General features: G+C 23.0%; 2 protein-coding genes and 1 long non-coding RNA gene across 3 annotated transcripts; 1 reads left to right on the forward strand and 2 right to left on the reverse strand.

The window, feature by feature from the left end:
• Positions 1-639: 639 nt before the first annotated feature.
• On the reverse strand, positions 640-2,484 carry LOC105366620 (trypsin-4-like). Its single transcript, XM_011505119.1, has 4 exons — positions 2,242-2,484; positions 1,541-1,887; positions 1,123-1,314; positions 640-807 (listed from the first exon to the last, which is right to left on the reverse strand). The coding sequence occupies exons 1-4, from the start codon at positions 2,285-2,287 to the stop codon at positions 640-642; spliced, it is 753 nt and encodes a 250-aa protein (XP_011503421.1). The 5' UTR covers positions 2,288-2,484.
• A 9,485-nt stretch (positions 2,485-11,969) lies between these two features.
• On the reverse strand, positions 11,970-18,984 carry LOC105366587 (trypsin-4-like). The gene is made up of 4 exons (XM_011505084.1): positions 18,953-18,984; positions 14,020-14,366; positions 13,651-13,914; positions 11,970-12,212 (listed from the first exon to the last, which is right to left on the reverse strand). The coding sequence occupies exons 1-4, from the start codon at positions 18,966-18,968 to the stop codon at positions 12,048-12,050; spliced, it is 792 nt and encodes a 263-aa protein (XP_011503386.1). The 5' UTR covers positions 18,969-18,984; the 3' UTR covers positions 11,970-12,047.
• Positions 18,985-24,065: 5,081 nt separating this feature from the next.
• Positions 24,066-25,681, forward strand: LOC105366589 (uncharacterized). The gene is made up of 4 exons (XR_913014.1): positions 24,066-24,091; positions 24,869-24,916; positions 25,087-25,142; positions 25,489-25,681. It is a non-coding gene; the product is annotated as an uncharacterized LOC105366589 (long non-coding RNA).
• The last annotated feature ends 1,480 nt before the right edge of the window (positions 25,682-27,161 follow it).

Genomic DNA, 27,161 nt, shown 5'->3' on the forward strand with positions numbered 1-27,161 from the left:
TAAATAGCTTATTACATAATGAAGAGTTGATAAAAAAAATGATATAAGAACTTGATATTATATATATATATATATATATATATATATATATATACATCAATTTGTACTTAATCAGGTCAACAGAGAAATGTCAAGCGTAAAAATGTAGCTGAATTGCAAATTTTATTATATCAATTAATCAATTAATCTTTATTTTAAACATTATGATAAATAAAAATTTTTTTTATATAAAATGAATAAGAATTATTAGAATGTAATTCTATATGGATAATAAATATTAATTACTGTATTTATGAACTGAGGAAATATAAAAAATAGAAACAGAGATAATATTAACATATATTGAAATATATTAAAAAATACAATTATGATTGAACGAAGAAAAAAAAAAAACATCTTATAAGTCAAATAACATAATCAATATAATAATATTTATTCACATACATACATTATTTATCATATTATTATATTTATGATACATGTTACGTATAGTGTCGTACATTGTACTAATAGTATTTTAATTTTCTTTTATATTTACATATGTGTACAATTATCTTTTTTTCTTCTTCTTCTTCTTCTTCTTCTTCTTCTTCTTCTTCTTCTTCTTCTTTTTGCTGTATTTAAGAATAAATACGTAAATCAAATATTGGCAATATCCATATTAGAATAAAAGAAGCGTTTGTAGTATTCAATAGACATATAAAGATTTATTAAATTTGGATCAGTCACGGGTATTGATGCTGGCACAGTTCCTTTAGTAATACCTATTAGTTTATTTTTATAGACAAGTGGACCGCCATTATCTCCCTGAAAATATAATCATCGTTGTTACAGATGGGGCACGTAAGCATAGACACATGCGCACGCGTATAATCGTATTTAAATGACCAATTGGGTATATAAACTTTTGAGATTGAAAAGAAAAGAAAAAAATACCCGTAATTAAAAATTCAATAATATCGATTGTTAATTTAATATGATAAGGCAATGTATATCATACAGCATGCAAAACATTAATATTTTCAAGCGATCTTGCTTTGGATAGACACAAATGCGTCGTTATAGCCCGAATTATCTTATTCAATAATTTGATTTATCAGAAGCATTGAAATCGCCACTTACCAATGTCATTATTACATAAGGGTGTGCGGCACCACATAATGCTTGTCGTTTGTCTAGAGCAACTGTCCGGGATGCAAGACGTGAAACAATAGCAACACAGTCTCTGTTTGTTAAAACTCTCACCGTTGCCTTTTTCAATACTGGATTGATTACCGTTCCATTATCTAAGCCCCATCCTACCATTTCAGCCGACTTCCCATATAATCTATAATTTAGTCCATTATTAAATGGCAATCGAGGTATCGCATTAGGTACTGCGTGAATCATCTAAATGAAAATAATTTTTCATATATATAAATAATATATATATATATATATATATATATATAATGTATAAATACATAAATTAATTATGCTAGTCAATTTTTCTATTTATATCTCGATATAATTAATACGATATCTTTAATGAGTACTTTACCCGTATATTAGCAACATCGTTTACTTCAAAATCAATCGCGATACCATTAAATATAGCCCAAACGTCATACGTTATCCACCACTGTATGGGAAATCTAACACCTTGTCTATAGTCAACTGCACCAACAACTACTCGCATCGAGTCTTCTTGTTCATTCTCCAAACAGTGCTCGACTGTTGCAATATCTTTTCTAGTAATTAACGAACCCGTACAACAATGTAATACAGAGTTCGTATTGTGCTGACTAATTCGAATTATTGATACAATAAATGGATATTCATTTTCTGCTGCTATTTGCACATTACGTCCTATCATTGGCTTCGTACTAATATAATCATATTGGCTTCCTATTTCATAAAAATATGCTCTTATTATAATAATATCATTACAATATCGAGAGAGTATTGATTCTAATTCTCATTACATTCTCATTTCTCATATGTAAAATGTGTAAAATATTTAAAAGAAAAGAAAAAGAAAAAAAAAAAAAAAAAAAAGAAAAAAAAAAGAAGAAAGAAAAACAATAATAATAATAAGAATAATAAGAATAATAATAAAAAAAAAAAAAAAAAAAAAAAAAAAAAAAAAGAAAAAAAAAAGAAGAAAGAAAAACAATAATAATAATAAGAATAATAAGAATAATAATAAAAAAAAAAAAAAAAAAAAAAAAAAAAAAAAAGTATTCTTTCCTTTTTTCTTACCTAATATAATACAGTAGCTAATAAGGATATGGACTTTTGCTCGCATATTAATCAATTTCAATTAATTACAATCAATATGGTGAAACGAACGATACCTGTACAAACTCCGTAAAATTTAAAATAGATCGTAAACGTTACAACATACTTTGATATATAGAGTTTTGTATTCACAAAAGCAGTATCGAAATTTTACTAGCCAAGAACAATCGTTAACAATACGTAATAATTAGTTGATAACCTTGATATATAGTTAACAAAATAAAATTTGTCAATAAAAGAAACTGTTATACTATTTTCTTTCTTTCTTTCTTTCTTTCTTTTTTTTTTATTTTTTTTTTTTTTTTTTTTTGTAGTTTTTTTTTTTCTTTTTTTTTTTTCACTAAGTTTTCTGCAAAAATAAATAATAGGTACTTCTTAATGATGTGAAAATTAATTTGTACAATATTATGTATAATATAATGCGTTTATAATAGCACAGGCAAAAAAAAAAAAAAAAAAAAAAAAAAAAAAAAAAAAAAAAAAAAAAAAAAAAAAAAAAAAAAACAAATTTGAAAAAAAACACAACGATTTGTTTTACTTCGTATTAAATCTGATTACAATTCGTTTTAAAATATTTTATAGTTACATAATAAAATATTAATTGTAAGTTCATAATTTATTTTTCACTGAAATTTATGCGATATGCGCGAAAACTGAATAAAATTATTTTTATATGTTAAAAAAATTTTTATTCGAAAGCATTTTGAAGCGCAAAATTACTTACGCCAAAGATTGTATTATTTTTTTTTTTTTTTTTGTTTAACATTACAACGTAAATTAAATCTTTATTGTATTATAAAAAAAAAAAAAAAATTAAAATATTATATTTCACAAACTACTTGAATAATAATACGTAGTACCGATATATATATGTATATATATATATATATATTTTTTTTTATTTATTTATTTATTTCATTTTTTTTTTGTTTTTATTAATAATTTATACTTGTACAAGCCGAGTAGTATATTTTTTCATTAAAAAAATTTGTATAGATAAGTAGTAGACTAAGAAAACAGACCATACGAGAACGACATGATATATCATGTGAAATATTAAAAGCATTTAAGATATATTTTGAAATTGAGATTGTGGACAATAATTTTTCTACGGCATACATATAAAGTTTATGGAAAGGCATTAAAACAAAACAAAAATTTTCTTTCAATTCACAATGCACGTACAAATTAATATTTACATACATATTCCGTAAACCTAAAGAATTATTAGAATATTTTGTTTATATTATATTATTATTAGTTGTAATAAATTTTCTTCGCATAATGAATAATAATAAAATATGCATAAAAAATTAGTAATATAAAATTACCACGAAAATTTTACGGTATACTGATAGATATTAATTAATATTAATATTACAACAACAATAGTCGATTATATATATTTTATATAATAAATCAAAATCATTCACTTTAAAGTAATATAATACTTGACATATGTATGTATATAAATACAATTATTGCAATAACATACATTTACTTATATTTTTATAACAATATCTATTAGAACGTTACAAAAAATGCCTTTTTAAAATACTTAATAAAACTTAAGCATAAATTAATAATACATAAATTAAGAAATATATTTGTGATATTTTAATGTAAATGATCCTTTTTTCTTTTATTTATAATTTCGACAAAACTTTACTCTCAGGTAGACAAATAATATTTTATAAAATCTGTTAGATATATTAGAAATAATGAAAATTAATAAGAGAATAGGCTTTCATAAAATAAATTACGTTACAAAGATGTTTCTCTCTCTCTCTCACTCACTCACTCACTCTCTCTCTCTCTCTCTCTCTCTCTCTCTCTATATATATATATATATATATATCACTTCGTGTGCCTATGTGCATGTATTTTGTGCGTGTGCGTGCGCGCTTGCGTGCGTGAGTATGTGAAAATATGTATGTTAAAATTATTTGCGTTGTAATTATATGTAGAAATTTTCAAATTAATAGATACGTGTTAAAATAAAATATTAAATTCACGATATGTTATTGATAATAGTTAGATTATAACTTTTGTAACGTATATTTTTACGCACGTTCCGTATAAATTCTACGTACAGTCGAGAAAAATTTTTTACAGTGCAGCCATTCAATTAATTAGAAATATTTTAAAGTTTTAGTAAATGTTTAATTGAAAATTCTTTTCTACTATATAACAGACAATTTTACTCCGATTGACTGATTCGTGGTAGCATAACACTACTCTTAATAACGATTATTATTATCCATAACAATTGTTACAGATGAAATGTAATATTAATTCTTTATTGAAAATACAATAATTGACTTTTTCAAAAGTTCTACTTTAAATAAATACATTTTCAAAAATAACTTAATAAGCATATTTAACGACTTATTTTGACTCGTTGCTTACAATGCCTTATGTGTTAACAGTTGTTCAATTGTGATAAGTTAAATAAACCAATAAAATAACTACCGTACTTCGGAGGGGATTCGTTATGATTAGAAATATCCTTGATACTATTACTTACTTACTCCACGTACATTCATCCGTAATAAAAATGAGGCTTGCATTACTTTTATCATACCATCAATAACATTGTTGTTTGTTTTTTCGTTTTATTTTGTTTTGCAATACAATAAATAGTTTATAGTTTTGTAATTTTGTAGAATTTCATGTCCGTTGACTAAATCAAATTTACTGTGGATCATTGTTACGTGTCCTTTGAAGGCCAATTGAAAGAAATTCTGTTACGCAATCATTTAAAAATATCAAAAATTTGAATTTGTTAATTTATCACACTAAAAGTCCCCATAAAACTTAAATTATTAATTATTCCAATTAATTTCAGTTCTGTGAGAAATGTAAAAATTAGAAATTCGCTCTTACTAAGACCCAATAATAAAAGAATTTTATGTTTACAGAACAAGTAAAATATTACGCCCTAATGGTGTATTATTTAAATTATAAAATTTAATCTTGCAATATCAAATTGTGTTTGCATAATAATATTCTTAAAGAATAAATAAAAATAGAAGTTACTATATGCTAGTACCAATTAGTTAAAATCGAAAACAAAAGCATTCGAAATAATTCGAAATTACCTAAAAAAATTATACAAAATAATTTTAATTACAAAATTATCCTTCAATTAATACAAATTCATATATTTCATATTTATCTATACGAATAACTAACGAAAATAAATACTTAAAATGTTAAAAATTATAAAAACTTTATTTTGGATTCAATTTTTTCAATAATTTTTATGAAACTTACTGAATTATTTATTAACATTTCATTTAAAAAATGCTTGTTTAGCTACAATTGTATGTTAGATATAATATAAATTTAAAGTTAAAGAAGTAATCACCATAAAATTTCAAAAGCATAACCGTTTTATGTCATCCATTGATACGAAACATATCTTAATTAGTTAAAAAATGGCCACCGTCCATTAAAATTCTATCTAACTATAAACTTACATACACACACACACGCACGCACGCACACACGCGCGCACACACGCGCGCACACACGCGCACACATACACACACACACACACACACACACACACACACACATATATATATATATATATATATATATATATTTAAATATATCCATTCATTTTTTTATAAAAACGATTATTGAAGTCATTGATATACAAAAAAAGTTTACTAATATAATAAAATGATGTAAATATAACGGTAATAATAAATATTGAATATTATGATAAAAACATGTTTCGCTGTATATTATTTCAATGTATAAACTATATTAATAGTTTATCGAATTTTAAAACTATAATTTAAATATGTATTATTAAGCATTTAAATAAACATTTCAATTTAAAAATGTTATTTTCATTTTTACATAAATATTTTGTCACGATTATTAAGATTAATTTATGGCTTTAAAAAGTCATTAAACACACACACACACACCCACACCCACACCCACACGCATATATATATATATATATATATATATATATATATATATATATATATATATATTTGTCGTATAAAATTTGTTCATCTTTACACTCGCACATTACGCGAGGAAAGAATAATTCTCATTATAATATATATTTAAATGTGATATTTTAATTGTTATAAGATATAGATATTATTTGAATTTTTTAGTTTTTATTAAAAAATATGGTTAAGAATGTATGCACACTCAAGAGTAGAAAATTTGAAGTTTATTTACATTGTTTATGTACAGTTTCAGCAATAAAATAATAGATTACAATGAAATTGTACGTGTAGATATTTAATATGAATAATTATTCATATTATATGAAATAGTTAAGAAAAAATAATCTGCCGCTTACTGGAAATTTACCCAATAACTTCGATTTCAACATATTTACAAAATACTTCAAATTGGTTCTATTAAAAGAGGAAACTACATTCTCAACAATTATAGTAAGCGAATTGAGTGGCTCGTTTTATCTCTTTAATTCTTCGCAATTACATGTCTATTATGAAAAGACAAATAATGAAAATTTAATAACATTTGTCAACTTTAATGCTTTTTAATTGGTAATATTCACTTTCTAGTTACAATACAATAAGTTAATATATATTCGACAAATTCATAAGGCTTTGTTTTTCAATAGGCAGTTTTAAAAATCACCTATTATACATATTTAGATATTTGTTAAATAGAAAGTAGGATAAGTTAAGTAAGTCGATAATATTCATTAGTATCATTATAATGTAAATATATTATGATAATATTTTTTCGCGATGGGAATATTTTTCTTTCAACGAAACTGTAATACAAACAATTTATTACAAATTATATTCTTCAAGTTATCTTCGGACTTTACGCGCGCGTTCCTTTGTATGTATATAATATTTTATGTATACATAATTATGTACAATGGTACAATGCTCATGGCATACAATATAAATTAAGATTTATGATTGTTGCATATAGCAGAAACTGCAGAATTTCATAAGAAATCGAATGATTTAAAATAAATATTATTTTTATGGACCACAGCCGTTTTTATTAATCGATGCGATAATTCGATTGTACTTGCTTTCCAAGTACGATTACGTTAAACGCTGTCGCTATTGAGCGGGGTTAATCGGACAAGGAGAGCAGTCGTTAGATAAATGAAGCAACAACGCCCTCCGGGCTTTTCTCACTTATTTATTTACTCGTTAGATAGGGGGTAGAATGACAGGTAGAAGGACACGATTAGAATACAAATTCGATCACGCCATTACGTTACTCCAATCTTCCCTTAAAACCGCAACACTATCCTTTTATCCTCCATCCGTTAGTATTAAAAGAACGCGTTGTTTGAATTATGAATTTCTTGACGGCAGCATATTGGTCTACATTGGTCAATATTTTTGATAAAGATTAAAATTAACAAGCTCGAGCAGTTATTGCGATTTAGCCGAATAAATCCATTACAATTGATTATCCATTTAATTAGGCGAAGGTGATAAAAACGGTGATTCTCCGTTCAAAAAGTACTTTGACATTTCAAATTCATCTAAATCATCTTCAATCATCTAAATTGCATTACAATATTTAACAACTCGGTGACTAATTTTTTTAATTTTAATAATTTACCTAATAAATTACGCTCGCCACGCATGTAATTATAAACCAGTCCATGCTCGAGATGTCTTTTACGCTTTACCGACTGCTCAATAATTCTCAATATTAAGAATTATAAATCTGTATGACTTGCATATACATTGCGACATAGAGAGAATCTTCGTTAATCGACAAACAACATATATAACAACATAACGTTATTTCCATACAGATATAGAGAAAGTGCTACTTACTCTATACACTAAATTTCAATTATTTATCGACTCACTGGTCTCGCATCGAAACGAAGTGCTTACGATCCGTCAAAGTCTCCCGGAATATCGACCATTGCAATAAACATCCCTACATTGAACGAATATATGTAGAAAATGCCGATGAATATTTATTTCCTCTCAATCCAGCTTCTAATACTTTGTAAGTAAAAGTCATTGTTCGCCGATCAATAGATGGAAAATTAATGAACAAACGTTGTAATTGATTTTAAATAGGTAATCGGTATACTTTTATCGATACGAAGCCCATGCTTGGACAACAAGTTAGATTAGCGGAAAGAAACGAATTCCCTTATGTCGTATCAATGGTACAAGTTGCTGCTGATAATCGAAACAACCTACAATTTTACCATTTATGTACAGGAACGCTCATAACTAGAACAGATGTTGCGATTTCTGAACATTGTATCGAGGGGGAACATCAGACAGCTATTCAAATTTCAGTCGGGTCACTTCATTTTGGAGAAGGTCAAAAATATCGAATACTTTGGTGGTTATCTTATGATCAGTGGATCGCGCGTCATCGTCTACAATCCCGATTCACCGACAGAAATGACATCGCCAATATACGAGTAAATTACCTATCTAAGCAAACATTTAACACCTAATATTATGATTTTATAATGCGCGTATTCGCTTAATCATTCCTAATATCCTAATACTTTAATTATCCAAATAACAGCAGTCTCTTTACAGTTAACGAATGCTGTAAGAAATTCAATTATTCCAGTGCGATTTTTCGATGTGCCGAATAATAGATTATACGGAGCAGAGGTAAGAGTGGTAGGATGGGGCTCTCCAAATAATACTCAACCCAGTCCGTTGTTAAAAACTGCTACTTTAAACGTCTTATCAAATAGGGAATGTAAGAGCCGAATAAGAAACATCATTGAGAGAAATGTTATTCTCAATGAATATCAGTACTTATGCTCTGCAGGAAATCCATATGTTATATTGAACCAAGTAAGTGAGCGTTAAACATAATAAAAGATTTTTTTTTTTATAAGGCACGTTTTATTATAAAATAAAATAAAATAAAATAAAATATTCAAATTACAATTTGAAATTTAAATATCATTTTCTGTATTAATTTTAGCTAATAATTAACCAAGTAATTATTTACAACATATTGAATATTGAAATTAATACACATATGAAAGAAATATATATTATCTATGTACAACAATGTGTAATATTTTAATCGTAATTTTTTTTATAATTTATGTTTATAATCGTAATAATAATTATAATGTTTATAATTGTATTAAAGTAAACAATTAATACGGATAAATTTTTAATCGATTGGAGATATATATATATATATATATATATATATATATATATATATATATATATGATGTAAAAATTGTAAATTCCAACTTATTTACTAATAATCTTAATAATCTTAATGAGATAATAGAGCCAATTTTTTTACGGAAGCTTCGTATATAAATATTTGTAAACTATTTTTGTCCAACTTTTTTCATTCTTTTTTTTTTTTTTTATTTATTCATACACATTTAATATTAATGATGGGAGCTATTAAATTTATAACAAATATAAAAAAAAAAAATTTCAGGGTGATAGTGGTGCGCCGTTATTATATGGAAACCGACTTATAGGTATTACTTCAGGAAGTTTGCCAAATATATTAGGAGAAATACATCCTGATTTAATAAATCTTCACTCGTCTTTGCGAGCTTACAAACACTTTTATTTGAATGTCATGAGTTCGGATAGAACTTAACTAAATATTAAGTTTAATACTTAATATCACTTTAGGTTAAGAAAAATCTATATTTGTATTTTTTAATAAATAACAAAATTATAATAAAAATAAAAATATATATTACAAAATGTTTAAATCGCATGAAATGTATCAGAATTCTTTTGTTAATTATAAATAAAATTAAAATTCAATCATTTTCATTATTACTATTTACACTTTTATTATTAGATATAAAATACAAAAGCTGCATTAATTAATGTTATACTAATACTGTACATCAATGTTTTTGTTTTTTGTTTTTTTTTTGTTGTTGTTTTTTGGTTTGTTTTTTTTTTTGTTTTTTTTTGTTGTTGTTGTTGTTTTTTTTATTGTTTTTTTTTTGTTTTGTTTTTTATTTTAAGCAACTGCATGAACAATGCATCTTACAGTAGGACTGGTAAGAATGAGCTATTTATGAACGATAATTTGATAAATGTGTAGTACACAGAGGAATGGAATTATTATTATTTATTATGCTTTAACGGTGAATATAAATGGAGGCAACGCAATGGAAATCGTCAAATATTCAGCAGGTAAATGATATTATTGTATTAAATGTATTGAACATTTTTTGCTTTAACAATTAATTTATAATTTTATTTCTGTATTATTTCTGAAAGAACTTGATCAAAGCTAATGAGAATTAAAGTCAATGTTTGTTAATTAAATATTTTTCTGGTGTGTGTCTTAATATTCATAATATAATATTGTTAAAAATAATTGATACAACAGAAAGACATTAGTTTAAAAGTTTTAACTTACAATCATGCAATGACATCTACTAATTATCAGCATAATTCATAATTAATTAACCATATATAAGTATTTCAAAAATGTCATTACCGATGAAATGATATTCTTTTCTTAATTCAAAACGAACAATGAATAAGTAACTCTATCTTCTTCTAACTGTCCAATATATAATCTAATCAAATAAGGCTTTAGATAAATAATTGCGTCAGATTTTTTTTTTTTTTTTTTTTTTTATTTTTTTACATGATATCTAAGGTATGCAAAATAAAATTTTGATTCAAATGTCATTGGATGATAAAAATAAATATTAAATTATATAGTATTATATAGAAAATGATTATTTTTCTAATTAAAGTAAAAGTATCAAAAATACAAATTATAGCATAAATTATTTAATTTCAATAATATATATTTTATTATAATGACTTTACATAAGTGTAAGAAGTTATAAATGTAAAATATATGAAACTAGTAAATTATTCGTTTATTTAATTATTTATAGAAAATATTATATTCAGAAAAAAAAATCTGTTGCGGTATTGAATAAAATCGTGTATATTTATCAATTGTGGAAGATTATTTTTGTTTTTTAATAAATTGAATAATATCCTTTGTTAATATCAGCTTGTTAATAATCCTTTGCCAGATAACTTGATTAGCCTGTGGCATAGTTTATTATTATATAATGCGCATATTATTAATGTATTATTAGGTAAGGTGAAGTATTATCTTATGTTGGGAAATGGGGAAAGAACCCCCGCTGGAATAAAATAACATAATAAGGAAAATATGAGAAGAAAAGGAATAAAGAGTACTGGAAGATATAATCAACTCATTGGTGGATTATTGTAAGTTATATAAATATTGTTGATTGCGTTAATTTGCATTTCATTAATACAAATACCTGATATAGGACTAAAAACGATTTTACCTTTTCTGCATACCATTTTTTAATATTATTGTAAAAAAAAAAAAAAAAAAAAAAAAAAAAAAAACATATCCTTAATATATATTATTTATTACAAAAATAATTTTATTTTATTAATCATATTGATACTCAGTACATTAATATGCACATATACACATTATACACATGCATGCATATATATATATATACAAAAATTTATGATAAGCTATATTTATGAAATATAATAATAATAATTTATCAATAGTGAAATATATTATCAGAAATGTATTATCAGCTAAGAAAACAAATAAGATAGTTTCTTTTGATGTGATAAACATTATTACACTTTAAATAAATAAATTCCGAGACTTATTTTTCGTAATTGAAATTTCAATAAGCGTAATTTATTGAATAATAGAATATTTTTATATAAAATAATAATTTTACATATATACTATTTATCAACATGTGGCGAAGTACATTAATTTCCGGAATACCTAACGTCCAGAAAAAAGGCTCTATAATAATGCATTGAAGCGTGAACGTTAATTAAATGATTATTATCAACTTCTTGATTCTTTGGACAAACTCCAGAATGAATTCCGACTAATTGATGACGATATAATAGTGGACCACCACTATCGCCCTGAAAGTAACATATTTGCAGGTGTAATGTAGCAGTGTCAAGATATATCAAACGGATATTTATTATTATTATTATTATTATTATTATTATTATTATTATTATTATTATTATTATTATTATTATTACGCTTAAATATTTTTATAAGAATAAAACATGAATTACATATTAATATTAAATAATGATCACATTGTCAATTCTAATAAGAACTTTGAAAATATTATTGTACGATTTTTCATTTAAAATGTAAATGTAAGTAAATGTAAGTTTGAAAAAAATGAAAACTTTCACTTAATGCTATTTCTGGCCTATATGTAATCAATTAAACATATCGACATAGTATTTCTGAATTGTTATCAAATTTCATTATTCAACATTAGCATTTTGATATTTGAGCAGATTGATTTAGATCTGATTTGAACATTATTTTTTTTTAGCGTTACTTGTGATAATAATAATCAGTTAAAAGCATCGATTTTACTTCAAAAGTATTTCTCAAATACTCGCTTTAATTATGTATTTTTATGTCTTTATTTTTCACATTCTAACTATTGCAAGTTATACGACTGGAACTAAAAGAAAAAAAGAAGAAGAAAAAAAAAAAATTACGATAAAAAGCTTAAAAAAAAAGAAAAAACTAAAAAAAAAAATGAATTCGCTCAAATTATTTCTTACTTAGTTTATCAACAATTTTCATTCTAAAATGCGCAATAAAAAAGAAAGAATCTTTCAGTTCAATGTATCATAGGGTTAAATTTGTAATTGTAATGAGAATTATACTTTTGGCACTTTAAGATTTGCCTTCTCTTTAAAAAATAGCTTTTACATTTAAATTTAGTAAACTAAATTTTGACTTTGAGAATGAAATGTATAATTTTTCATATCGAGTTCAATATACTTTGAAAAGTTAAATATTTCAAAAGCAACGAGCCTGATCAATGGGTAGAAATTAAGCAATACAGTATATTATTAATAAAAATACGTTCTTCCGAAAGGATTTTTCTTTGAAATCAGTTGCATAACTTTGTTCTATAATGTATGAAAGATTTAATATAATTTTCATGATAATTGTGTAGAAACAGCACACTATTATGACAATTGTACGTTTCAAATTAAATATAATATAATTAAACGTAATAGTGTGAAGCTTGCGTGCGCTTGTGTTTCGTGAAACATGGAAACAAAAATGAATTCACGATAGAATAGAATTTATCTTAGAATAATTCTTTATACTTTAAGCATTTTTATAGTTTAAAATTTCTCAAACACGATTCAAGCAATCGACATATCTATTATAAAAATTCGAAATATAAAAATTCGTTTGAATCCCTATTTACTTAAATACACTATTCATCGTCGCACAAATTATTTCAATTCAATCAATATTTAAAGCAACATGGAAAAAATTCTACCTATGCTTATATAATAATGATATACTTACATAACTTAATATTACATGAGGTTGCATGTAAGTTAATAAAGACGGTGTTTCAATTATATCAAGAGGTTGATATGAACTTCCTATTATTTCCAAACTCCTTCGGTATGATATAACTTGTAAGTTAGCAGCTTTTAAGAATGGATTAGTGTGAGTGCCATTTAATATACCCCATGCTACGGCTATAACCTGTAATCTATTAAGTCTCGCATTCGGTATATTTGGAATTTCGGCTGGAACGATACTATTTGGAACCGCTGCAGTTAGCTACAAAATCCCATAGTACAGTATATATTTAAAACAATAAAATTCGAGGAGTCTGTTTTTCAAACAATAGTTTAATTAATAAGTTGAAATTTTTAAAAGAATCACCCGTATATTAACGATATCGTTAAAATCCACTTGAGGCTGTATGCCCTTACGATGTGCCCATACATCATATGTCAACCACCAGAATGGATAATACCTTTGTCCGAGTCTAATATCAGTTGATCCAATAATTATTCTTATGGAAATTTTCATTTCATTAACAACGCAATGCGCAGCCGTTGCAACGTCCCTAAGAGTAATCAATGATCCTGTACAAACATGATCGTTTTCCGGTTGAAGGTATTGTCCGCTCTTTAATCGCATAATAGATACGACGAAAGGAAATTCGTTTGCCCTTGCATTTCTAACATTTGGTCCCTCTAAAGGTCTTACAAAACTAAATTGTCTACCTAATTGAAAAACATTTGGTTCAAGCAATATTAATCCATTTCATTGTTCGCAGTATTTTTTTTTTTTTTTTTTTTTTTTTTTTTTTTTTACAATACGTCACATAAAAAAGTTTAAAAAATATTATCTTACAAAATAATATGCATAACGGCGCCACAAAGCAAACAATTCTCATATTTAAACTGAAAACATCAAAATTATTAATGAATTATTAATAGAAAATTTAATCTTTTATTATCTAATATAATAAATTTCAATGTACTAGCCAATCGTACAAAGTAAAAAAATTATTTGAAATCAACGATATTTATTATGATTATCGTCATCAATCCATTTTATTTATAATAATGTTCTTCGAATCAAAAAGAAACGTATTTACAAATTTAATTTCATCAAACTTTAACGATTATATTAATTCTACGAATATTCTAGAATTTTCTTGTTATCAAATTACATATTCATTTTCTTATTGATTTTCGAAACAAACTATGAAAAATTAAATAATATTGATTGTGATAAAGTTATGAAAAACTATTAAAAAATCTTAACAAAATTAAAATATCTATTTTATATTTTATTAAGTATGTTTTCGTATCAAAATAAACATTAAACGACTCTATTCTATGCGTTGCAATCTTAATGAAAACTTAACATTAATAATAAACTAAATATTTTTTAAACATAATGATGGTTTACGGTTAAAGTCTTAATAATGTTTGGTAAACAAGAAATTAATACAAAAAAATAACACAAAATAAATTATAAATTATTATATAATACATAAATTACGTTCGAATTTTAGATTAAATAATACATTCACATTGAGATAATTTAAATGAAATAGTGAATGGAAAAATGTGTACCAATTTATTTAAATATTAATTTCAGTTTGTATAATTATAGAAGCGTGTTATTTTAAGAAACATATGTATAATAAAATGATTTAAATATTTTATATTCAAATATTGTAACAAACAAATATGAAAATTGATATTAATTTTCGAAAATTATCAACCACACGAAGACAATCATGAAAGGTTAATAAATTCACCGTAACACTTAAAAAATATATACGACAATCATAAATAATTATTGAAATAAAAATATATTAGTATATCAATAACACTATAGTTTTAGCACAATATTTACTTAATATCTTGTTATAAAATAATCTTTGTATTAAAGTATAATTTTACAACACGCAACGATAATTATCAATAAATGGAGGACGATAACTAAAAGGCAAAAAGTGATGTCGATAGTCGATTAATAGTATGCTCAGAATTATTTATTAAAGAAGTAATTTTTTCTTCATTCGAAAAGTCAGGTAGATCAGATATATATATATATATATATATATATATATATATGTTCTAACGTATATTATAAAATTTTTCATAAATATTATATACCTAGAGGTATCAAAACAATATATATGTATATGTATATGTATATGTATACATATTGTTTGGATTTGTTATGTTCTAAAATAATCTATCGAAATACATTATTCATGCATAAATCATAATACGGTTTTACTACTTTTTTCACAAAAGGCATTTTTTCTTTGAAATAATACAATCGATTGTTTATTCGATTAAATTAACTTTTACGCATGAAGCACAAATTAATATATAAAGTACAAGTGAGGTGATGTAATAAACTAAAAATATCTTAATATCCTTATATTATCTAATTATTATCTACTATTTCATCATGAAATCTTATCTTGATAAAATTTTTTTTTATATAACTACTAAATAGCCGTTATATTACATTTTTTAATTAAGCAAAGTTAATGCAATTAATGAATTGCAAAACAAAATACATTAGACTTTATATTATCCTCCGAGTAATACGAATTCTTCACTTCAGCACTTGATTTGTCAGAACTATTGATACTCACATTTAGATTGTAGTAATTATGAATTACCCATCGGTAAAATAAGCGTCTAAAATTTATTTTTATTATTTGTATAAGCATATCGTTATCGATAAACGATAATGATAACTTTTTTCAATACTCATACTTGTACAGAACTGTTTTTCTATAATAATTGTAAGAACAACAATGAGTCTGTAGATTTAGATTTTCATAACATTGTTTATTTTTCATCATAATAACTTCAAATACATGCTAATTTATTAATAATTCTAATATATTTTATTTAAATTTTTAATAGGTAATAATAACGCAATCAGTAGGGAACTGATTGTCTGTCCACAATAATAATTATAGTTCTTTGCAAATTGTCTAGATTAATGATAAAAGACAATGCCTAAAAGTTTTTGAGCTTTGAAACCTAAAGCTCTTATAATCTTCAAATATCTTTGTCGTCTCGTTTGTAAAATGCAAATGCGAATTGAATTTACATACATATCGTGTAGTTTAGATAAATTCTTAAATTGGTAAATACGCGTAATAATAAAATCATAAATCTTAAATTAAATAACTAGTGACTTGAGTATTAACATTAGTATCGTAATTTATTGTAGTGCTAAATGACAAAATATACATAATCCCGAAAATTTCATGAATATTATATCAAATTTCATATATTATATAATAGTATTATAAATTATAACAATGAACGTATAAACTTATATACATGTAAAATATGTAAAATCACTTTTTATCTTTATAGTACACTGACATTGAAAAATATATCAATATTTCATTTTATCGAAAAATAATTTGAACGATACAAAAAGTAGAATAATGTAATTAAAGTAAAACATTTTATTCTATTCAATTATAAATTAAATATTGGGATATGATATATATTTTTTTAAATATACGATAAATCCATGAGCTACACTTGTGATGAATTTGACAGGGAATAGATAAAGTTATTTTTAATAGTCAGTCGTAAATTCTGAAAAATATTGTTAACTACTAAAACAATATCGCATATATTTAATTTAGAAGCAAATATAATTGAATCAAGTTGTGTTTATGACAATAATCACAAATACTTTTTATCTCATAAATATTCAAAGAATTTTTTTATTTTTAAAAACATTATTATATTTTAATATATATTTAATTAATAAGAGTGTTTACTAAAAATTTGTATCCAAAAGCTTGATCTTAATGTACATTAAATATAATAGAATTAATTATAAAGAAAGAAACAAATTATATATAATAATAAGTAATAATAATAAAATCGAATAATATTTTCACTAAAATATAAGTAATTTTGTTATTTTCATTCGATAATATTTCATATGCAATTGGTTTAATGGTAACAATAATTTGATTAATTAGTTAGATTTATTTACCTATAAAATTTACATGAAAAATACCGCTGAACTTTAAGCAATTTATTTCTAATATAAATGGTTTATAAACGGAATTTTTCCAATTTACATCCTTAACAAAATTATGCACGTTAATTATTTATTGAATCATTTTTCTCGCTTAAATTCAAAAGAAAAAGAAAAATATTAATAATTAATCGAATTAATAATAGAAGTAAGAATTATCGGAAAGTAGTGTATAAACAAATATGATTTAAAATACATTTGGTTCATTTGATATTTACTATTGTTAATCGATTTTTTTAACTAATTGTCAAAAGATCCTAAATTATCAAACTAGGAATAATTAATTAAATTACTACAATTTACAATTTATACGAAGAAAAAATAAATAAACAATAACTATATTAATGTTTTAAAGGATTTTTTAATATAACTAAGTTTGACATTTTATACAAATTATATGCTAATAGATTTTAACAAGTTTGTTATTTAATTTATAATTTCAATAATAATTTTATAGTAATGTATATATAAAGGATTTTTTTGTTTGTTTACTATATACTGATATTAGCAATTTAAAAAAATAATTATAATGAGTGCAAGTAATAGGAAAAGCAATTGTAAAAATAATAAAAATATTTACTACCAAGAATTTAAAAACAAGATGTTTAACGCTACTTAAAGGTTTTTACATATCAATATTGTTCATTGCAAAATTAGTAGAAATACATTATTAATATATTTAAAATGAATATACACGTAAATTTTAATTTCATAAAACAAATCACCATACATATAAAACATTCGCGTTAGATAGAAAAACAACATTGAACAAATTATTTTTTATTAATTAAATACATTGAAATATCATTATAATAAAAAAATCAATAATAAAGAATTTTGTAATTAATTATTCAAAAATTTACATGTCTTACATTATACAAATATTTGCTTAAACTGTAAATAGATTCTTTGAATGTAAATACAACAAAACATAATAATTTATTAAATTTTTTTCATTAATTCGATAATTGTAAATATGTCCTGATAATGTTACAATTGTCTAAAATTTGAAATTAATGATTATAAGCAATAATGAATCTATAGAAATAAAAGTATTTATAATTACGTCAAAATTAACTAATACTTTCCAATATTTATTATATTTATAACATAAATAATTTTATTGAATAAAAAAAAAAAATATATATTTCTTTCAATAAGTATAATAAGAAATGCTGAAATAATTATAATAAATATGATTTTGTTTTCACAATCGACACAATAAAACGCCAACTTTAAAAATGACTTAATTCAATACCTTTAATAAATTGCATTCCCTCCTGGAGTTTTTGATATTTTTTTAAATTTTAAGAAAATGAAATAATTTAAACTCTATTCATACTATATATAAAAAAAAAAAATATAAATATATATATATGGAAGGATTAAACCGACAATCACAATTTGAATGTTGAAACTGATTGAAAATAAATGAAAAGAAATTGCTATTTCAAGAGGAGAAACAATTTACATATGTTTAAACATTTTAATTAACTTATGATATTACTAACATAAGTATATATTTATATTTAGAGTTTCATTGTCTAATTATGCATATAAGTTTGATTCATAGAATGTTTATTTTTATATTCATAAACCATATCTTAAAATTTAATTATCTCATATAGTTTGAAATTTATTATATCAGCTAAACAAATACTTTGATCAAATTTTTGTTAAGTATTTATATCTATTTGCACTCTCACATTGAATGATATGAATAACTAAAATTGTAATTGAATAATTTGCTTTAATAGTATTATGTTGGCTATTATGCTGTACCCTATTACCAAATTACAGAGCTCGTAATGTTGTTTACAGAATAAAAGAAAATTTAATAAAATAATATCTTTTCAATAAGTTATAGTATTTCTTTAGAAGCTACTTTCATTATTTATGCATAGAAATTACATGGACATTAATAGAATATTATATGTCTTAGAAGCAAGAGATTCAAATAATCAAGCTCAACTTTCTTTATTTATCAATTATCTTATTTGGGATATAAAATAATTAATTATTAAAATTATTCATAAAACTTTATTTATATAACTAACGTCAAAATTCAAATTACGTCAAGATTATAATTGAATTATCCATGATTTGGTATTCTTATTATAGAGAATAAGAGAAAGAAAAAGGTATTTCTAAAATTTTCTTTATACTACTTTATTTCAGTTTACTCACATCCTCTAAATGGAATTACAGTTTTCGAAAAAAAGTATCAAATTTCGCTCTCAAAGATTTTATACGAAATAGTTTAAATATGTAGGCATTAAAAGACAAAGACGTTATTAGTGAAAATGATATGTTTTGGTAATTTAAAATAAAAATAAGCAATATTCTAAAGTTAAATGGTAATATCGACAATTGATGCCTAAAGTTGCATATAATTTAAGAAAAAAGCGGAAATGTAAGCACAATATGAAGATACACTAATAAACAAGAACAAATAAACTAATTTCAATAGCATCAAATTTCTATTAGCTAAACCGGAAATACTCGTTTTTAACACAATAAGTACAAACCATATGATTTAAAATTTTTATAGTAAAAAATTGCTTTGTACATTATAGTCATAGGAAAGCACGAAGCAATAATCTTTTGTCTAATTGCTCAATCAATGTAAATAATTTAACTATTACTAAACTATCAATGATCTCACGCTTTGTTTGACGTAGTAAAAATCTGAGCTTTAAAAACAAGTAAATTTAATTACAATGAATAATTGTAAAATAAGAAAAATAATGTCGCAAAACGTTAGTAATGGGGCAATAGTAAAATCTAAACAATAAAGTCATTTTTATAATTAATGACACGGTTAATTTTTAAGTTTTAATAAATATTAATTTGAATAAAAAAAAGAATTTGCATACATATTTATAAGTAATTCGTGTTTTTAGGAAAATTTTACATATCGCTAATCAAAGCTTCAAATGAATCTCAAACCATCTGTATCAAGTGATAATGATATATACAAAAAATTTGATACAAAGTATAGCACATGATTTATTAATAAATTTAAATTATTTATTAATTATACGATAAATGTGAAATACCGTAAAAGCAATATATACATATATATATATATATATATTTCTTACTTACGTGTTCGGAAAATATACTCCACTGACGTCATTAATTATTTTATGATTTCATCAATAATTAATTGCTAATTCATGAACATAAACTACTAATCTTACTTTATATACTATATATTTGCTATTTAAAAAAGAATTAAATAATAGTTGAGTTTAAAGTGTTTAAAGAAAATTTAAAAAAAGAAGAATAAATGAAGTTTTCTGTACTTATTTTGTTACTAGTTGTTAGCTACAGTTTAATCGTTACAGGTATAATTAATATTAATTAATATAAGTTTTTCTTAAATACAATAACTAATAAAGTTAATTTCGTTATACAGGAGATGTACTATTTAATAAAGATATCTGCTTGGAGTGCTGCAAAAGTAAAATATATTTTAATTTATTATATATATATTTATTTATAAAAGTAAATTAATTATGATAATTGATAAGTAAATATTTAAATTAATATATATATATATATATATATATATATATATATAGAATTTGCATATAAAATTTATTTTGAAATTCACTTTTTATTATATTCCAAAAATAATGGATAAATCTATAAAACAAATGATTTATTAGTCATATATTAGGAAGGATAAAAGTTATACATAAAGATCCCATAAAAATTGTAAAAGAATTTAAAATCCTTTTTCGAAAATCCATACAATAAACAATCACTGATTATAATAAACTTTCTGAAATATAATTATATGACATGAAATGTAGTATTATATAATCTGCTATTAAAAACAGATTATTAATCTTAATTGCTGATATAAATAGCAGTGATTAAAGCTCATTATGACCAGTAATTCTCGAATTGACATCGCCCATTTTTTTTTAATGCCACAATAATATATTAAGATAATTACACTGTAGAATACAAACTATAACCGGTAGCATTAGGTTACATCAACATAAAGATTATAACATAAATGTAGAGATATGAAGAGAGAGTATTTATCAAATTCACATAGTTTAGCATTTACAATGTATAGTATGGATTAAATAGAGAAATGCGAATGCAAATCAAAGCATCGTAGAACTGTCGATCGATAAAACAGAAAATGGAAAAATCAAAATTGATAGATAGGTAGGTGTATATTTGCGTTTTTGCGTGTATATTGCGCATTTGATGCGCAAAAATTGCAAAAATAGATAATAAACGTGATTTCCTGTGAAAAATCTTTTTCTTTTTTTTTTCACGAGTAAAAATTATTCACCAAGCTTTTTAATTTATTCTTCAACTTCTCAAATTTCAAAAGAATGCCAGACAGATTATTTTTATTTAGACTTATCAGACTCCGAGTTTGATCGTAATAAGCTTTATACTTTTTCAGTCTATATAATTTATTCATATAGCTCGCAGTATGTGAACGAAGTTCATTCTAAAGTCAATTAAAACAAACAAAATTATCATTAACATAAATTAAAGGAGAGGAATTTTAATAATATCCATTAATTGTCAACATCCGTTATATACTGAAACAATCATTTTTAACTAAAACTTGCTTAATTTAACTAAACTAAAGTTATTAACAAAATTCGGTGATACGCGCCATGAAAAGATTTGAAAAAAGGTGAGTAAAATAGAAAAAAGTATAGTATAATTTCGAATGTGAAAGCTATTGAAAAATGATAGTCGATAAATACAATAAACTATTGGAAATAAAAGCGGTTAAAAAAAAAAACAAACAAACAAACAAAAAAACAAAAGTTAAAGAGTACAATGGGGCGAAAACCCCTATATAAAAAGTCAGTGGAGGAGGGGCTGAAGGTCGAATGAAAGATAAACAATTAATGTAAACAGAAATGATTAATATTATGTTAAGGCCACAATGAAGATAACAGCTATATAAATTGGACAATGTGATGGCGAATTTCTGCGTTGATGGCATAAAAAAATTTTTACTTTTTAATGTTATTTAATCGTAACATCCATTTATAAATTACTTAAATCAAACAAAAAAAAAAAACAAAAAAAAACAAATTACATAAAACAGAATCGAACTCAAATCTCTATTTTAAATAGTTGAGAAAGTGGCATTGAAAACTATATATTCCGTATGCTTGATCTTAGTAAAACGTAAATATATTTGATCTAACTAATAACGAAGAAATGAACATATAAAAAAGCATGTCGAAATCAAAAATAAAAATATACAACTAATGAAATATTAATTCATTTATAAATAACAGCACACATAAGATTTTGTGATAAAGCTAGCCTGCCATTTTAAGCGAGTGCAACATAAATTATGATAGCTAATTTCATTTATTACGAAAATATATCGACAATTGTCTGATGTTCGCTTCTTAAGAAAACACCTAAGACTATATCAAACAATTAATTTACCTAACAAACGATATTCAGCAATAGTTTAATAAATTAGCAAAACTTTAGAATTTTTAGAATCGCTTGAAAAACACTTGAACAATTCGTAAATAATAATTAATACTGCGATAAATATATGTATAGCCTGCCTGATAGATTATATCGGACGAAAACTTGAAGCAGAGCTTCGATTAAGAATCTTAAAAACTATCGAGATAATTTAGAGATTATTTTGAGGAATTATAGGAGTAAAATTCTAAAAAGAAAAAAAAAATGCTAAAAATCGATATGTGCTATTTATTCAGCAATTAAACTGATACAATCGCATAACGTTCTTACAAAATATAATTTTTGTAAATTTTTCAAGAATATTAATTTTTTTAAGGCTTAAAAATTTTTTTTTTCTTCATATTATTGATAATATTCTAAATTTCAGTATAATAATTTTTCCCAAAACATTTAATTACCGATTATTAATAAAAAATTGTCGATATATTTTATAAACGTACGAATGTAAAGATAAATCTATTGCACGAGTGACTTAATTACAGCAATCGTGTGTGCGTAAGAAATTATTTAATCCTTAACAAAAATTAGCCTTCAAAGGCATATTTTCTTATTTATACTATTTAAAAATCATTTTTTAAACAAAATTTTAATAACTTTATAATTAATTAAGATGAAAATTTACATGTGATTTTAAAAATAGAATACAACTCCAATTTTTGTAAACTAAATCTTCATCGTCAAACAATTCCTAATAACAATAGCAGCAAATCAATTTTAATGCTTAATAGCGTTTAAAACATGCAGAATAATTATAAATTTATACGATAAAATTACCGTACTTATTAACGTACTAAAATTAATTTTGATTAAAATGTGCTTATTTGTAAATATCTAGAGGCCCACACCCACAGGCAACGAAAACATTGTAATAATGTATGCGTCGTAAAAACTACTAACAGTAAGTTAATAATATTTAAAAGTTAATATTAACAAGTTTATCGATCATCTATTCATTTTACATATTAAGTAATTATAATGAAATACAAATTTATCATTCCTATAACATTTCAAATTTCTATTTTACTTTGATAAATTCATTAAAATAATATAAATCATTAATTTTCTTATCACGATAATTGTAAATTTGATGTGAATGAAAGTCAGTAAATTTAAATGAAATTTTTTTTTTTTTTTTTTTTTTTTTTTTTTTATTATTATTATAAGTGTTTTACTTTCTTCGTTTTTTTTTTCTTTTTTTTATCTTATGAAACTTTTTCATAAGTATATTATGTATATTGATTGTACAAGTTGTCATTATGTTAATAAACTGAGTACATTAAACAAAATTCTTAATAATTCAATATTAAATAGAAAGACAAAAAAATATATAAAAACCCAAAAATTTTTAAGAATTTCTTATCCATTATACAATATTACCCATAAATCTATTAATAATTGCATGTATGTTTAAACATTAATCTACCGTGTACAAAAGAAATTATTTTACATTTCACTTTATTCAAATAACATTAAATGATGTAATGAACAGTTAAGCTTAAATTGCAATACACAAAATTATCTGAGAGCAATATAAACTTTAATCTATTGTTCTTAAATACATTTTAAGTTCTAATTTTTTTTTTTTAAACATATTAAATTATTCATCTTTTCTATATTTAATTCATTCTAATTCTATTCCAAACTCCAAGAACTAATATATCATATTGTTTTACAGATGAAATGATATACAATTCTGAAAAACAATGTAAATCAGATTGTAGAGGTAAGACATACTATTTGTTACAAAATTTTTTAAATTAATTGATCATTTTTCTCATATTAATATTTCTAATTTGTTCAAATTTTAATAATATATTTTTCTAGTATTTAATTAAACTCAATATTTATTTTATTCGCAATTCAATGGATTTTATAATTTACATTTAATTTCAGCTTATCCAACGAAAGAGTTTCATAATTGTTGTGAAAATAATTGCAAACCTCTAGAGGTAAGTATTTTACTTATTTTGCTTACATTGTGTTTTTAAATTTCATTTGAAATTATTTAATTTTCCATAAATTCAGCCAATATCTAATACTGAATATGAATAGGTAATAAATATCTTATATAATAATATCGACAAACGTTCTTAAACATTATAATTAATGATTAATTTAATATTAAAGAATCAAATTCTTAATCCTTTTTTCACATATGTTTAATTATTATTTTATGAAATTTTATAATTTTCTTAATCAAAAAAGGATATATTTTATAACTATAATCACATAAATATTTACATGCACATAACTTTAAAACAAACATTTATTTATTGTTAAAATTCTATTATGCAGGCTGGCCGTTATAAAAGATTCGAGGGATAAATTTTAATGCCAACTACAACTACTTGAAATTATATTTTATGAAAATATTTTACTTGTAACGTATATTTTGAATGTTGTTACTAAGATGAAAATCAATAGATTTACTTTGTAAGAATTGAATAAAACAAGTAAAACTTAGAAATCCTTATCCCGTATAAACTTCAAAATTCACATCAATAATTGTAATAAATTAAGATATTTAAGAAAAATATATATAATAATTGTAAGAAAGTAAAAGATTCTTGTATTAATATATTAGATTGAAGAGTGTAAAAAAAGCATAGCATATAACTTATTTATATGCATAAGAAAATTTGATTATTTTTACAATCAATTTGTCTTATTCGTTCTACTTTATTATCTTTATTCTCGTTAATATTAAAATTGTTGAAATTTAAATTTAAACAAGAAATATTATCATTATTATATTATTTAAAACTATGCTTAAACATTATCATGATTAAATAAACGTATTTCTTATCTTTCATTATCAGCGTGTCTCTTATACACATTTGTTATAAATAAATAATTTTCGGTATATTAACTTTTATTATCTATAAATTATCTAGGTAAATTACAAATGTATGCGATATTAACGATTGAACTACAAAACAATTATTATCTTTTTAATCAATATTACTTCAGTATACAGAAAACTACTAAATAATATAAAACGCTATTACAATTAATAAAACCTTTGTTATTTAAGAACGACTTTTTTATCCATAAAAAATAATGTAAGATAGTTGAAGAAACTAATATGTTGATCATACATAAATTTAATGAAAGAATTTCATAAATTCAGATATTTTTTTAATTAAATTAATAATATAATAAATAACATTTTAATATGTAAAAATAATTTTTTGCGATACATTTACAGCCCATTTCCCAGCGTATATAAAGTATATATTGACTGATGAATTCTCCGTTTTCATTATTATTGCTTCTTATTATATTCATAAATAATTGCTTTTTATTTTATTTAAATAACATTTTGTCAAAAATATTTTCAATATTAGATAAGGTAAGGACAAAATAAGAAAAACAATATTTGCTAGTACGAACTATTATATTATATTATATTATTTTATAATATAACTATTATATTATATTACATTGAGAGACGATTATACCTGTATACAGCTTCAAGCCTTGATTGATTTGTTTATAATATTAAAACTGCATCTTTACATTAAATATTTAAATATTCTGATATAGTACAGATAAATTTTAAAATTATTTAAAAAAGATAAATTTAAAAGGCAAAATATGTTATACTTCAGTGAAATAATATGTGAAAGTACAAATTCTATGAAAATTAATATATATATATATATATATATATACATAAGTTTAAATTCCATACTATAAGTAGTTATTGTTAGATATTATAAATAATTATTGTATAAATAATTATATAAAAAGAGATTTCTATACTATTAATAGTTATATAAATTTTTACTTTAAATAAATGGATGATTTGATTTTAATTTAATAAATTTCTTAATTCACTCATTTGTGATGTATTATCCACAGTTGTTCAAATTCATTAAATAACTTGTATATATATATATATATATATATATATATATATATATATAGAATCATATATAGAGTGAGTGTATGTGTGTGATAGAGAG

Source organism: Ceratosolen solmsi, unplaced genomic scaffold, assembly GCF_000503995.2.
Source record: "Ceratosolen solmsi marchali unplaced genomic scaffold, CerSol_1.0 scaffold16, whole genome shotgun sequence".
NCBI classification, from domain to species: Eukaryota; Metazoa; Arthropoda; class Insecta; order Hymenoptera; family Agaonidae; genus Ceratosolen; species Ceratosolen solmsi.

What these genes read in the sequence shown, in the direction of transcription:
- LOC105366620 (XM_011505119.1), bottom strand. Translation starts at nt 2,287, where the DNA reads ATGCGAGCAAAAGTCCATATCCTTATTAGCTACTGTATTATATTAG. An exon ending in TAGCTACTGTATTATATTAG is followed by an intron (nt 1,888 to 2,241) that starts GTAAGAAAAAAG and finishes TTTATGAAATAG; the next exon opens with GAAGCCAATATGATTATATT. An exon ending in CTTATGTAATAATGACATTG is followed by an intron (nt 808 to 1,122) that starts GTAAGTGGCGAT and finishes TTATATTTTCAG; the next exon opens with GGAGATAATGGCGGTCCACT.
- LOC105366587 (XM_011505084.1), bottom strand. An exon ending in ACGATATCGTTAATATACGG is followed by an intron (nt 13,915 to 14,019) that starts GTGATTCTTTTA and finishes GGGATTTTGTAG; the next exon opens with CTAACTGCAGCGGTTCCAAA. An exon ending in CTCATGTAATATTAAGTTAT is followed by an intron (nt 12,213 to 13,650) that starts GTAAGTATATCA and finishes TGTTACTTTCAG; the next exon opens with GGCGATAGTGGTGGTCCACT.